This window comes from Entelurus aequoreus, linkage group LG09 (genome assembly GCF_033978785.1).
Source record: "Entelurus aequoreus isolate RoL-2023_Sb linkage group LG09, RoL_Eaeq_v1.1, whole genome shotgun sequence".
NCBI classification, from domain to species: domain Eukaryota; kingdom Metazoa; phylum Chordata; class Actinopteri; order Syngnathiformes; family Syngnathidae; genus Entelurus; species Entelurus aequoreus.
In genome coordinates, this window is record NC_084739.1 from 71,204,970 (window position 1) to 71,218,600 (window position 13,631).

The 13,631-nt window shown below is 41.8% G+C and overlaps 2 protein-coding genes across 2 annotated transcripts in view; one reads left to right on the forward strand and one right to left on the reverse strand.

Annotated features, from left to right (window-relative positions):
- Window positions 1–12,373, reverse strand: part of pibf1 (progesterone immunomodulatory binding factor 1) — a 78,546-nt gene extending 66,173 nt beyond the window's left edge. Inside the window, exons 1-5 of the mRNA XM_062059287.1 lie at window positions 11,873–12,373; window positions 9,660–9,776; window positions 6,601–6,701; window positions 6,339–6,537; window positions 6,139–6,258 (exon numbers count right to left, since the gene is read on the reverse strand). Coding sequence (XP_061915271.1) covers window positions 6,139–6,258; window positions 6,339–6,537; window positions 6,601–6,701; window positions 9,660–9,776; window positions 11,873–12,016 — 681 coding nt within the window. The 5' untranslated portion in view covers window positions 12,017–12,373. The remainder of the gene's footprint in view (window positions 1–6,138; window positions 6,259–6,338; window positions 6,538–6,600; window positions 6,702–9,659; window positions 9,777–11,872) is intronic.
- Window positions 12,374–12,617: 244 nt separating this feature from the next.
- Window positions 12,618–13,631, forward strand: part of dis3 (DIS3 exosome endoribonuclease and 3'-5' exoribonuclease) — a 38,304-nt gene continuing 37,290 nt past the window's right edge. Inside the window, exon 1 of the mRNA XM_062059284.1 lies at window positions 12,618–13,160. Within this exon, the coding sequence (XP_061915268.1) occupies window positions 12,942–13,160 (219 nt within the window). The 5' untranslated portion in view covers window positions 12,618–12,941. The remainder of the gene's footprint in view (window positions 13,161–13,631) is intronic.

The window sequence follows — 13,631 nt, forward strand, 5'->3', positions numbered from 1 at the left end:
CATAATACATCACACAATTTCATATCATTTCATTTACATCATGCCCGAAAAGGAGTAGGAAGAAGCAAAGCTTATTTAATCCTACCCCTTTCCCACTTCAAAGCATTTACAATTATATAAAATCATTTACTGACCTTTTTATATAATAAAATAACATCTATGAATTAGTATATACAACAGTTTGTAATATGTAATTAATTAATTCAGTCATTATTAACATACTGAGATGAAGAATATTTTCAATAAGGTTGGAAGTTTTTCTCATAATTCTTCTTCTTTGTACTTTGTAAGCACTATTAATTTAAACAACCTCTTAAACTGGATCATGTCAGTACAATTTTTTACTTCTTTACTTAATCCATTCCATAATTTAATTCCACATACTGTTATGCTAAAAGTTTTAAGTGTTGTACGTGCATATAAATGTTTTAAATGATTTTTTCCTCTAAGGTTATATTTCTCCTCTTTAGTTGAGAAGAAATGTTGTACATTCTTTGGTAGCAGGTTATAGATTGCTTTGTACATCATTTTAGCTGTTTGCAATGTTACCAAATCATCAAACTTTAATATTTTTGACTTACCGGTAATAAATAAAGGGTTTGTATGTTCTCTATATCCAACATTATGTATTATTCTAACTGATCTTTTTTGTAACATGGTAAACGAATGTAGCGCACATTTGTAGTTATTTCCCCATATTTCTGCACAATAAGTCAGATATGGTAACACTAGTGAGCAGTAGAGAATATGAAGTGATTTTTGGCCCAGGACGTGTTTTGTTTTATTCATTATTGAAATGTTTTTTGCTACCTTATGTTGTATGTTTTGTATATGAGATTTCCAGTTCATTTTATCATCTATTAATACTCCCAAAAATCTGGTTTCTTTTACCCTTTCGATGTCTACTCCGTCTATTTGTATTTGCGTATGATGCTCTTTCCTACTATTACCAAATAGCATTATTTTAGTTTTACTGAGATTCAAAGATAGTCTGTTTTTGTCATATTACACTAAGAAAAATATTTTTGGTGGACGATTTTGTAAATTTGGTAAATAAATAACCCAAAATGTTATATTTTGTTGTTTTCTTACTGTACCGAAAATGAACCGTGACCTCTAAACCGAGGCATGTACCGAACCGAAATGTTTGTGTACCGTTACACCCCTAGTGTTGCCAATCTATTTGAAACACAACTCTACCTATACTGATTTAAGAGCGTTAATAGATTTAGTGCTTGCTTGTCAGGAGGTAACCAACTTGTGTCACCACATCTCTACATCCACATCACGCCCTCAGAGCATCAGCGGACTTTTCTATAAATCAGCCTACGAGGAGGCCGCAGGTGGTGAAAGCGGCCTTGTAGGTGCTAAAACCGTCAGGAAGAGATGCAGGGCGAAAATAAGATGTTGTTTTTCCACTCAAAAGAACCTTTTTGACCACCTCAATTCTTTCAACCTACTGTAAATACACGACTCACTCGTGGGAGTGTTTGTGTAGTGCGTGCCCTTGCGCGCTATGTGTCAGTATGGCAAACTCTTGACAAAAAGCAGCGTGGTACTGACGATGTGATGGTGTGACACTTGAGTTTATCTGGAGTGCATGCAGCACACACCGTCTTTGTTCGGGAGGGCGATGAAAGAGATGAGAGCTGAGATAAAAGTGTACAAATTCACTTGCGTGCTCAGTTGCACTCAAGTGGCTCGTCAATCACGCCGCTGACACACACACACACGCGCACACACACACACACACACACACACACAGTGCTGCTTTAACACGTGCCTGCTATGCTGCACTATATAACCACTTGTCAAGATTAGACCGCACACATGCAGGCAGTATCTCACAATCGGAAGTACGCCCTTCCTATTTCAGCAAGCATTTTCATGACAAAATCTCTCTGCTCAGGGGAGGCGTGTGTGACCCTGCTTTATCAGTATCATGCATCAAACCCCGCTTCCGAAAGCACGACAAAACGTGCTCATTATAACCATTAATCTTTACTTTCTCATTTTGGTCAAAGAAAAAAACGAAATGAGCACAAATTGTTTTATTTATTTTTGTTTTGGAGGTTAAATTGTTTCATATTTTGTGATTCTGAGTTAATGTTGCTGATCAAATTGGATTCATTGTCTATTGAGCTTAAAGGCCTACTGAAAGCCACTACTAGCGACCACGCAGTCTGATAGTTTATATATCAATGATGAAATCTTAACATTGCAACACATGCCAATACGGCCGGGTTAACTTATAAAGTGACATTTTAAATTTCCCGCTAAACTTCCGCTTGAAAACTCCTTTGGATGATGACATATGCGCGTGACGTAGCCAGTGAAACAGGAGTATCGGTAGCCCATTGAAGCCAATACAAAATAGCTGTTTTCATCTCATTATTCCACAGTATTCTGGACATCTGTGTTGGTGAATCTGTTGCAATTTGTTCATTGCATTATGGAGAAAGAAGCTGAGCAAGCGAAGAAGAAAGTTGTCGGTGCGAAGGGGATATTTTGCGAGGGAAGTCAGCAACACAACACAGCCGGTGTTTCATTGTTTACATTCCCGAAAGATGCAGTCAAGATCGAAGAACTCGGACAACAGAGACTCTAACCAGGAGGACTTTGATTTGGATACACAGACGCGATACCGTGAGTACGTAGCTGCGCTTCCAAACATTTGATCGCTTGCTATAACTAGCTCGAGCTAGGAGCTAGGAGCTAGCATAACAAACACCTAGGTGTTTGTTATGCGGGATTAATTTGTGGCATATTAAATATAAACCTGGTTGTGTTGTGGCTAATAGAGTATATATATGTCTTGTGTTTATTTACTGTTGTAGTCATTCCCAGCTGAATATCAGGTCCCACCCGCGCGCTTCCAAACATTTGATCGCTTGCCCGTACGTGCGTGTCACGTACGTAACTTTGGTTAAATATATAAGCTTTATGAACCTTGGGTTAGGTGAACGGTCCTTTGGGCTGAGTGAGTGTGTGTGTTGTGCAGGTGTTTGAATTGTATTGGCGGGTTATATATACGGGATCCCGTCTATATAACCCGCTCGAGCTATAACTAGCTTGAGCTAGTAGCTAGGAGCTAGCATAACAAACACCTAGGTGTTTTTATGCGGGACTAATTTGTGGCATATTAAATGTAAGCCTGGTTGTGTTGTGGCTAATAGAGTATATATATGTCTTGTGTTTATTTACTGTTGTAGTCATTCCCCGCTGAATATCAGGTCACCCCCGGCTCTCACAGCATCTTCCCTATCTGAATCACTTCCACTCCCCACTAATCCTTCACTCGCATTTTCCTCATCCACAAATCTTTCATCCTCGCTCAAATTAATGGGGAAATCGTCGCTTTCTCGGTCCGAATCTCTCTCACTTCTGGCGGCCATCATTGTAAACAATAGGGAACTTTGCGGATATGTTCAATTGACTACGTCACGCTACTTCCGGTAGGGGCAAGCCTTTTTTTTATCAGATACCAAAAGTTGCGATCTTTATCGTCGTTGTTCTCTACTAAATCCTTTCAGCAAAAATATGGCAATATCGCGAAATGATCAAGTATGACACATAGAATAGATCTGCTATCCCCGTTTAAATAAAAAAAATTCATTTCAGTAGGCCTTTAATTAATTTTATTTTTCAGTATCAAATTTAATGAAAGCTTTATTTTTTTTAATTTCAGACAAATTGATGCACAGACTAAAAAACTAAGTTAGTAAAGTTATTCTTTGTCGTAAGTTGATCTATATTTCTTTTTTATCTAAGATACAATGTTATGCAGAGGTGTACTTACAACAATTGTATAAAACCAGGGGTTGGCAATGTTGAAAGAGCCATACAGGACCAAAAATACAAAAAAAAAAATCTATCTCCAGCTGCAAAAAAATGAAAAGTCTTATATAAGTGTTATAATGAAGACAACACATGATGTAAGTGTCTATATTAGCTATATTAGCCTACTATCAAAATGACTTTAAAAGTCTTATATAAGTGTTATAATGGAGACAACACATGATGTAAGTGTCTATATTAGCTATATTAGCCTACTATCAAAATGACTTTAAAAGTCTTATATAAGTGTTATAATGAAGACAACACATGATGTAAATGTCTATACTTGTTATATTAGCCTACTATCAAAATGACTATGTGTCGCAGGCTGACACAAATCTTGGTTTACATAAATGTTGAAATGTAATATTTATTCTACACATTTTTACAACATTGGAAAAGAGGATTATTTATGATATGTACATTTTCAGAATGTGCTCGTTCTATTTAGTAAAACAAAGACAACAATCTGAAGTTGTCGTAGTTGTATTTTTAAGTTATCATGCCATGGTTTTACCCGTCCAGGTGGATTTTGCTCCAGGCGGCCCCTGAGCTAAAAGGAGTGTGTACTACACATGTGTGAGGGGTGGACTCCCTTCATCGTGTGGGCGAGTGCACTACCTCCAAAAGGAGTGTGTTCTACACATGTGTGAGGGGTGGACTCCCTTCAGCGTGTGGGCGAGTGCACTACCTCCAAAAGGAGTGTGTTCTACACATGTGTGAGGGGTGGACTCCCTTCAGCGTGTGGGCGAGTGCACTACCTCCAAAAGGAGTGTGTACTACACATGTGTGAGGGGTGGACTCCCTTCAGCGTGTGGGTGAGTGCACTACCTCCAAAAGGAGTGTGTTCTACACATATGTGAGGGGTGGACTCCCTTCAGCGTGTGGGCGAGTGCACTACCTCCAAAAGGAGTGTGTTCTACACATGTGTGAGGGGTGGACTCCCTTCAGCGTGTGGGCGAGTGCACTACCTCCAAAAGGAGTGTGTTCTACACATGTGTGAGGGGTGGACTCCCTTCAGCGTGTGGGCGAGTGCACTACCTCCAAAAGGAGTGTGTTCTACACATGTGTGAGGGGTGGACTCCCTTCAGCGTGTGGGCGAGTGCACTACCTCGAAAAGGAGTGTGTTCTACACATGTGTGAGGGGTGGACTCCCTTCAGCGTGTGGGCGAGTGCACTACCTCCAAAAGGAGTGTGTTCTACACATATGTGAGGGGTGGACTCCCTTCAGCGTGTGGGCGAGTGCACTACCTCCAAAAGGAGTGTGTACTACACATGTGTGAGGGGTGGACTCCCTTCATCGTGTGGGCGAGTGCACTACCTCCAAAAGGAGTGTGTTCTACACATGTGTGAGGGGTGGACTCCCTTCAGCGTGTGGGCGAGTGCACTACCTCCAAAAGGAGTGTGTTCTACACATGTGTGAGGGGTGGACTCCCTTCAGCGTGTGGGCGAGTGCACTACCTCCAAAAGGAGTGTGTACTACACATGTGTGAGGGGTGGACTCCCTTCAGCGTGTGGGTGAGTGCACTACCTCCAAAAGGAGTGTGTTCTACACATATGTGAGGGGTGGACTCCCTTCAGCGTGTGGGCGAGTGCACTACCTCCAAAAGGAGTGTGTTCTACACATGTGTGAGGGGTGGACTCCCTTCAACGTGTGGGCGAGTGCACTACCTCCAAAAGGAGTGTGTTCTACACATGTGTGAGGGGTGGACTCCCTTCAGCGTGTGGGCGAGTGCACTACCTCCAAAAGGAGTGTGTTCTACACATGTGTGAGGGGTGGACTCCCTTCAGCGTGTGGGCGAGTGCACTACCTCGAAAAGGAGTGTGTTCTACACATGTGTGAGGGGTGGACTCCCTTCAGCGTGTGGGCGAGTGCACTACCTCCAAAAGGAGTGTGTTCTACACATATGTGAGGGGTGGACTCCCTTCAGCGTGTGGGCGAGTGCACTACCTCCAAAAGGAGTGTGTTCTACACATGTGTGAGGGGTGGACTCCCTTCAGCGTGTGGGTGAGTGCACTACCTCCAAAAGGAGTGTGTTCTACACATGTGTGAGGGGTGGACTCCCTTCAGCGTGTGGGTGAGTGCACTACCTCCAAAAGGAGTGTGTTCTACACATATGTGAGGGGTGGACTCCCTTCAGCGTGTGGGCGAGTGCACTACCTCCAAAAGGAGTGTGTTCTACACATGTGTGAGGGGTGGACTCCCTTCAGCGTGTGGGCGAGTGCACTACCTCCAAAAGGAGTGTGTTCTACACATGTGTGAGGGGTGGACTCCCTTCAGCGTGTGGGTGAGTGCACTACCTCCAGCAGGGCTTTCATCTGAGTCCGCTGTGTGTCCACGTCTTCCTTCAAAGTGTCTTTCTTCACGATGACCTCAGCCAGCTCGGCCTTCAAAGGAGTCATCGCCTCGTAAAATCGCACCTGCCGACATGAAAACAGAAAGTAGAAAATGAATGCAGGCAAAATAAATATGGAGCGCTGGAAGCAGTGGGTGCAGTCACCGCTACAAACTCCTGAATGGTCATGGCTTCCTCTGGGAGGTTGCGCAGCTCCTGGTAGCGCTCGCGGGAGATGTCCAGATCCCTCAGTGAGCGCCGCAGCTCTCCGGCTTTCTCTCGCATCTGCCGGTTAGCCTCCTCCAGCTGCTGCTGCCGGAGCACGATGGTGTCCACTTCCTGTTTCCGCACCACCTGGTGCTTCCTGGACAAATGTTATACCTGTGCTTTTTTGTGCGATAATACTGTCTTTGCATTTTGCATCTACCTGTTTTCCTCCTGGGCATGTTTCAGATGACTGTCCAGTTTCAGCGTCAGCACGTGTTTCTGGTGCAGAGCATCGTTCAGCTTCTCTTCCAGCTCCTCCACCTGACACAGGACAACATTGCACTGCTGGATATTCTCTATTCAACAATCGTGTTCCCATGTTTACTTTTGACTCATTTTTACTAATTGGTTCTTATCTAGTTTGCACTTTGTCTGTGTTATTACTAGGGGTGTAACGGTACACAAACATTTCGGTTCGGTACGTACCTCGGTTTAGAGGTGACGGCTCTGTATTTTTCTTAGTGGAATATTTGATGTGAAGTAATGGGAACCTTGGATAGGTCAATAATTCATAATAACATTGATTTTGATTCAATATTATGTTTTGAGCAATGACAGTTTGAAAGAAAAAAAAAACAGCTTTGTTTTATTAGTCAACATTGCAACTTTTTCTAAATTACATTTAACCTTTAAGCTTTTTTATTTCACTTTTGTTATGTTTTTGTTTATTTGAATAGTATTTTTAGAATGTGCAGTGGGCCTTTAAAACATTAGCTGTGGGCCGCAAATGGCCTCCGGGACACACTTTTGACACCCCTGCTATAGATAATAAAAAATTAAATGTGATAAATCTATGGATAAAAAGCAGAGCCTGGCGACGCATGCACGTTTATCATAACTCTCTCTCTCTCTCTGTCTCTGCCCCTCCCTCACCAATGCTGCTGCACACACAATTTGTTTTGTTTTTAACCCCTTCTTAACCCTGAACGTACATTGAAAATACATGCAACCCTAACTCAAAATGCCGGACATTTGAGGCATTTAAGAAACTCCGCCCTGACAGCTCCGCAAAAGATGACATGTCTGGTGAAAAGAGGACGTATGATCAGTCTATCGTAGCCCGTTAGCTGCTAGCTGTTAGCTTACCATGAATTGATTGTACCCCGACTTAAACAAGTTGAAAAACTTATTGGGGTGTTACCATTTAGTGGTCAATTGTACGGAATATGTACTGTACTGTGCAATCTACTAATAAAAGCTTCAATCAATCAATTAAAGCATGCCGTGTGTTGTGCCTCCATGTGCATTGTTTACACAACGTGCGTTACACAATTTGTTTTGTTTTTAACCCCTTCTTAACCCTGAACGTACATTGAAAATACATGCAACCCTAACTCAAAATGCCGGACATTTGAGGCATTTAAGAAACTCCGCCCTGACAGCTCCGCAAAAGATGACATGTCTGGTGAAAAGAGGACGTATGATCAGTCTATCGTAGCCCGTTAGCTGCTAGCTGTTAGCTTACCATGAATTGATTGTACCCCGACTTAAACAAGTTGAAAAACTTATTGGGGTGTTACCATTTAGTGGTCAATTGTACGGAATATGTACTGTACTGTGCAATCTACTAATAAAAGCTTCAATCAATCAATTAAAGCATGCCGTGTGTTGTGCCTCCATGTGCATTGTTTACACAACGTGCGTTACACTACTTAATATGTCCGTGTAGGAACTCGTTCGGTACACCTCTGAACCAAACCGGGACCCCCGTACCGAAACGGTGCAATACAAATACACGTACCGTTACACCCATAGTTATTATTATTATTATCATTATTATTATTGGCTTTTATCTAGTTTGCACTTTGTCTGTATTATTACTATTATCATTATTATGGACTCCTCTTTGCCTCATTCTTTTTATTTTCCTATTTTAATGATGTTAGATCTGTGTTGTTGTTGTTGTTGTTGTTGTTGGGGACAAATGTTGTTAATTAGCTTTGTCTACAAACACTATGATGCATACATTGGATGACTGTTTCAGACATCCATGTTTCTGTATCTGTCCCTTTTTCAAATAAACCTAAGAGAAGATTATCTAGAAAATGAATGGATGGATGAAATAAATTCAGAATATTTATCATGGTTCTTCTTCTTTGCACTTTGTGAACACTTTAAATTTGAAGAGTTTCTTGAAGTGGATCATATTAGTACATTGTTTGATTTCTTTGCTTAATCCATTCCATCATTTAAATCCACCTACTAGTGATGCACCGATGCATCGGCGCATGCGTTGAGCTCATAGAGCAAAACCCTGTGTCGGTGCGCGTACCGCTTTGAGAAAGTCATGAGCTGTTTCGGTCACGTGACCGATACGCGAACTGTGTCGCACTGACGCCTCTTTTGTGCCCTGTGAGCGGGTCTTTTCTACAGCCGGAGAAATAATAACTAAGAAGAGAAATCGTCTAAAATTTAATACGTTGGAAAAACTGTTTTTTTAAAAAAAATAAAAATGTGTAAAAAAAAATAAAAAATAAAATTCCCAGTCCCCAAGCATCCTCATTCACAACACGTTCTCTTAGATTTTCATGTCATGATACATGTTCACATTATTTATTGACTGTATCTAAAAAAGATAAAAATATATTTTTATTTAAATGGAGATATGAAATAATCCTAAATGACTTGGTTTATATTACTGTATATACTAGGTCATAAAATCAGTGTCAGTTGAGTCGGTCCATAGGTTGCCTGTAGGGATTTTTAATGTCCAGCAGATGTCAGTATTTAGTGACACAGTATCGACACAGTATCAATACAGTTTTGCAATGGGTCCAAACGCTTCATGACGCCTCTTCAACGCATCACTACCACATACTGATATACTGAAGGTCTTAAGTGTTGTACGTGCATACAAATGTTTTAAATTGCATTTTTCTCTAAGATTATATTCCTCCTCTTTTGTTGAGAAGAATTGTTGTATATTCTGGGGTAGCAGATTATAGTTTGCTTTGTGTATAATTGTAGCTGTTTGCAAATTCACTAAGTGGTGGAATTTCAGTATTTTCGATTCAATGAATAAAGTGCTTTTACGTTCTCTATATCCAACATTATGTATTATTATAACTGATCTTTTTTGTAACACCGTTAATGAATGAAGTGTACTTTTGTAGTTGTTTCCCCATATTTCTACACAATAACAATGTTCGTATCCCAACTGGCGGACACAAAACAATGGGAGTAGAGATGGTGAATGAGCCATGCTGATGAGATTGTTACCTTGAACATGTAGTCAGCCTTCATGTTGTCTATGGTCAGGTTCTTCCGGGAAAGCTCGATTTTGAGCAGCTCCACGTTCTGCAGCAGCTGCTTCCTCTCGATCAGCTGGCGGGTCACCTAGTTTGTTTACGTATGAAAAAATGTATGAAAAGTATCATTGTTGTTGTTCAAAACATCTGTTTCAAAAGATCACCAAAGCAATATACCTCTATCCTTAAAATCTATGGTGACTCAAGATGTTTTATCTGTGGTCCCCTCCAAGGTTTCTCATTGTCATTCCATTGGGTTGAGTTTTTTCTTGCCCTGATGTGGGATCTGAGCCCAGGATGTCGTTGTGGCTTGTGCAGCCCTTTGAGACACTCATGATTTAGGACTATATAAGCAAAAATTGATTGATTGATTGATTGAATAATCACTGAATGGAGAACTGGGGGTGGGATTAAATAAATTATCTTCTTCCCACTCCCTTTCAGGCAAAACTGGACCATCATGCATTGCATACTATACATTACCTTTTGCACTATATTAATTTATATTATTATGTGTTGTCAACTTTGTACTTTTTTTTACGTCATTGCCTGAAATAAATAAATAAATGAAACATTAAAAATGATATCCATCCATCCATTTTCGACCGCTTATTCCCTTCGGGGTCGCGGGGGGCGCTGGAGCCTATCTCAGCTACAATCGGGCGGAAGGCGGGTTACACCCTGGACAAGTCGCCACCTCATATTTGTTAAAAACATTTAAAGTGATTTAGGTAACCCTTTTTGTCCACTCAAATTTTTGAGTGTACATAAATGAAGGTGTGTGTTGCTGAGCCCGACCTGGACATAATCTGGACTGGACCTGGTTTTAAGAACCCTTTAAACAATCTAATTTCTTTGACAACCTGGTCTGGTGAAGATAGGGTCCTTTTCAAAAAAAATTAAAAAATCAAATAAGATAAAAAAATTAAAAACATTTTCTTGAATAAAAAAGAAAGTAAAACAATATAAAAACAGTTACTGTAATTTCCGCACTATAAGGCGCACCGTCAATGAATGGCCTATTCTAAAACTTTGTTCATATATAAGGCGCACCGCATTATAAGGCGCACAGAATAGACGCTACAGTAGAGGCTGGGGTTACCAGACCTGTTGTGGCTCAATATTGGTCCATATATAAGGCGCACCGGATTATAAGGCGCACTGTCAGCTTTTGAGAACATTTTAGGTTTTTAGGTGCGAAAGAGAAAGAGGATGCGTTACCCGGCCCGGAGGAAGCCCGGGGCCCTCCTCCGGAGCTAGGCCCGGAGGTAGGGCTCGTCAGCGAGCGCCTGGTGGCCGGGCTTGCCACGGAGCCCGGCCGGGCACAGCCCGAAGAAGCTACGTGTACACACCATCTTCTCTACCACGTGGGCCCACCACCCGCGGTCGGAACCAGTGGGGTCGGGTGCGCTGCCAAGTGGATGGCAGTGAAAGTGGAGGCTCCGGACGGACCAATTCGGGGCAGCAGAGGTGGAGGAGGCCCCGCGGCAGGCCAAGGACCAGATGGGGGGATTACATCTCCTCTCTGGCCTGGGAACGCTTCGGGATTCCCCAGGAGGAAGTCGCAAATGTTGCTCTGGAGAGGGAAGTCTGGGGGTCTTTGCTGGAGCTGTTGTCCCCGCGACCCGATTCCGGATAAGCGGTTGAAGATGGATGGAAGGTGCGCCTTATAGTGAGGAAAATACGGTACATAGAAACTAGTAATTAATGAAAATGAGTAAAATTAACTTTTAAAGGTTAGTTAGTGGAGCAGCAGCACGTACAATCATGTGTGCTTACGGACTGTATCCCTTGCAGACTGTATTGATATATATTGATATATAATGTAGGAAGCAGAATATTAATAACAGAAAGAAACAACCCTTTTGTGCGAATGAGTGTGAATGGGGGAGGGAGGTTTTTTGGCTTAGTGCACTAATTGTAAGTGTATCTTGTGTTTTTCATGTTGATTTAATACATTTTTTTTTTTTTAACTTTGTCTTTTCATATTTTTTTGTATTATTACTCTATCTGTATTTTCTTTTGCTTGTGTTTTCTTTCCTTGATGTTGAAAGTGCCTTGACTTTTGTGTGAATTATAAATGTATGTTTGTTGTTCAATAAAAATAAAAAATAAAAATAAAAAAAAATAATAATAATAATTAAAAAAATAAAATAAATAAATAAATAAAAGCTGGCGGCTCACCTTCTGGGAGCTCGCCCGCTGCTCGTCGGAGGAGGAGAGGTCCTCGGCGGTGTGCACGGTGGTCTCCAGGCTGATGTCCTCCGACTCCAGGTCCAAGGAGCTGGAGATGTTCGCCGCTGCCGACGTCTGTTTCTTGGGCGGCATTTTGCACTATTTTCCGCCCTGCTCTTTCAACTTTGTCCCCTCTGCGTTAGCTTGCTAACGCTAACAAACAATTAGTCGAGTTACAAGTCATTACATAGCTCTTTGTTGCCTCTGAAGTAGAGTCATTGTAATGATGTCCCTATAAAACATTATATAAAGTCCAAACACAGTAGAGCCATTGTAATAATGTCCCTATAAAACATGATATAAAGTCCAAACACGGAGGCGACATCAAGACGAGCTGTCACAAGCAGACTGTTATTTTCAAGAGTCCCGCTCCGGTTTCCGCCTAACAACCGGATGTAGCGTCTCCATACAGTTGCAAGGTGGTCTTTCTCACAGCGCCCCCTGTGTGTAGGAAGCGTGTAGTGCAACCACTAGATGATGCCCAGCATAGACATGTTCTAAGAGTACGCAGCATGGAGCGCTACTGCCTACTGGCGCTGACGAGACGCGGCGCCGCCATCTTGGAGTGGTGATCCGCTCCACTCAGTGCAATTCATTTGGCAGGACACAACGTATGCAGTATTACCTTTGAACGCAAGAGGCGCTGTAGAAAAAGCACACCCTCGGACGAAATCTCCCAGGCAGCGGATGTCATCTTTGGCTTTGTTGTTGTCACTAAGCAAGATTTAGATGGCCGACTAAAACGTAACCCACATACAAAGACAAATTCCTCATTATAACGTCACATTTTTCGTGGGTTTTATGGATTTTTGTATTGTCTCACCTACACGTGAGTTTAATTCCAACTGGAGAAATCAATTGCTATTAGGAAACACCTCCACGAAGTCCTCTAAGATCCCGGTATAGTTTTTGTCGGCCTGCTGAATGAGCGCCGCATGGGAACTTGAGTGTTGTGTTTCCACTCAAACGCGCCGCGTAAACACAACAACTTGACTTTGTACAATCATTTACTGTCGTCATGTTGAAGTCCAAAACCTTCGTGAAGAAGACGCGCACTGGGAAAGTGATGAAAATAGTGCGTGAGCATTACCTGAGAGATGATATTTGGTGTGGAAGTGAGGTGTGCGGCCAGTGCGGGCAGGAGTCCGCCGTGCTGCGGAGAGATGCCAGCATTGAGAGCAACCTGTGCTCTTTTCCACATTACCTGCTGCCAGACACCAATGTAGTCCTGCATCAGGTAAGAACACATGTGCTCTTTTCCACATTACCTGCTGCCAGACACCAATGTAGTCCTGCATCAAGTAAGAACACCTGTGCTCTTTTCCACATTACCTGCTGCCAGACACCAATGTAGTCCTGCATCAGGTAAGAACACGAAAGTAAGCCAAATTGGCTTTTGGATGAGCAAAATCATGGTATTTGTAAACAAACATACCTGTGTAATCATCATACTTGCCAACATTGAGACCTCAGAATTAGGGAGATATTCAGAAGGCCCTATATATATATATATATATATATATTAGGGGTGTGGGAAAAAATTGATTCGAATTCGAATCGTGATTCGCACGTTGTGCGATTCAGAATCGATTCTCATTTTAAAAAAAATCGATTTTTATTTTATTTTATTTTTTTAATTAATCAATCCAACAAAACAATACACAGCAATACCATACCAATGCAATCCAATTCCAAAAGCAAAGCCGAG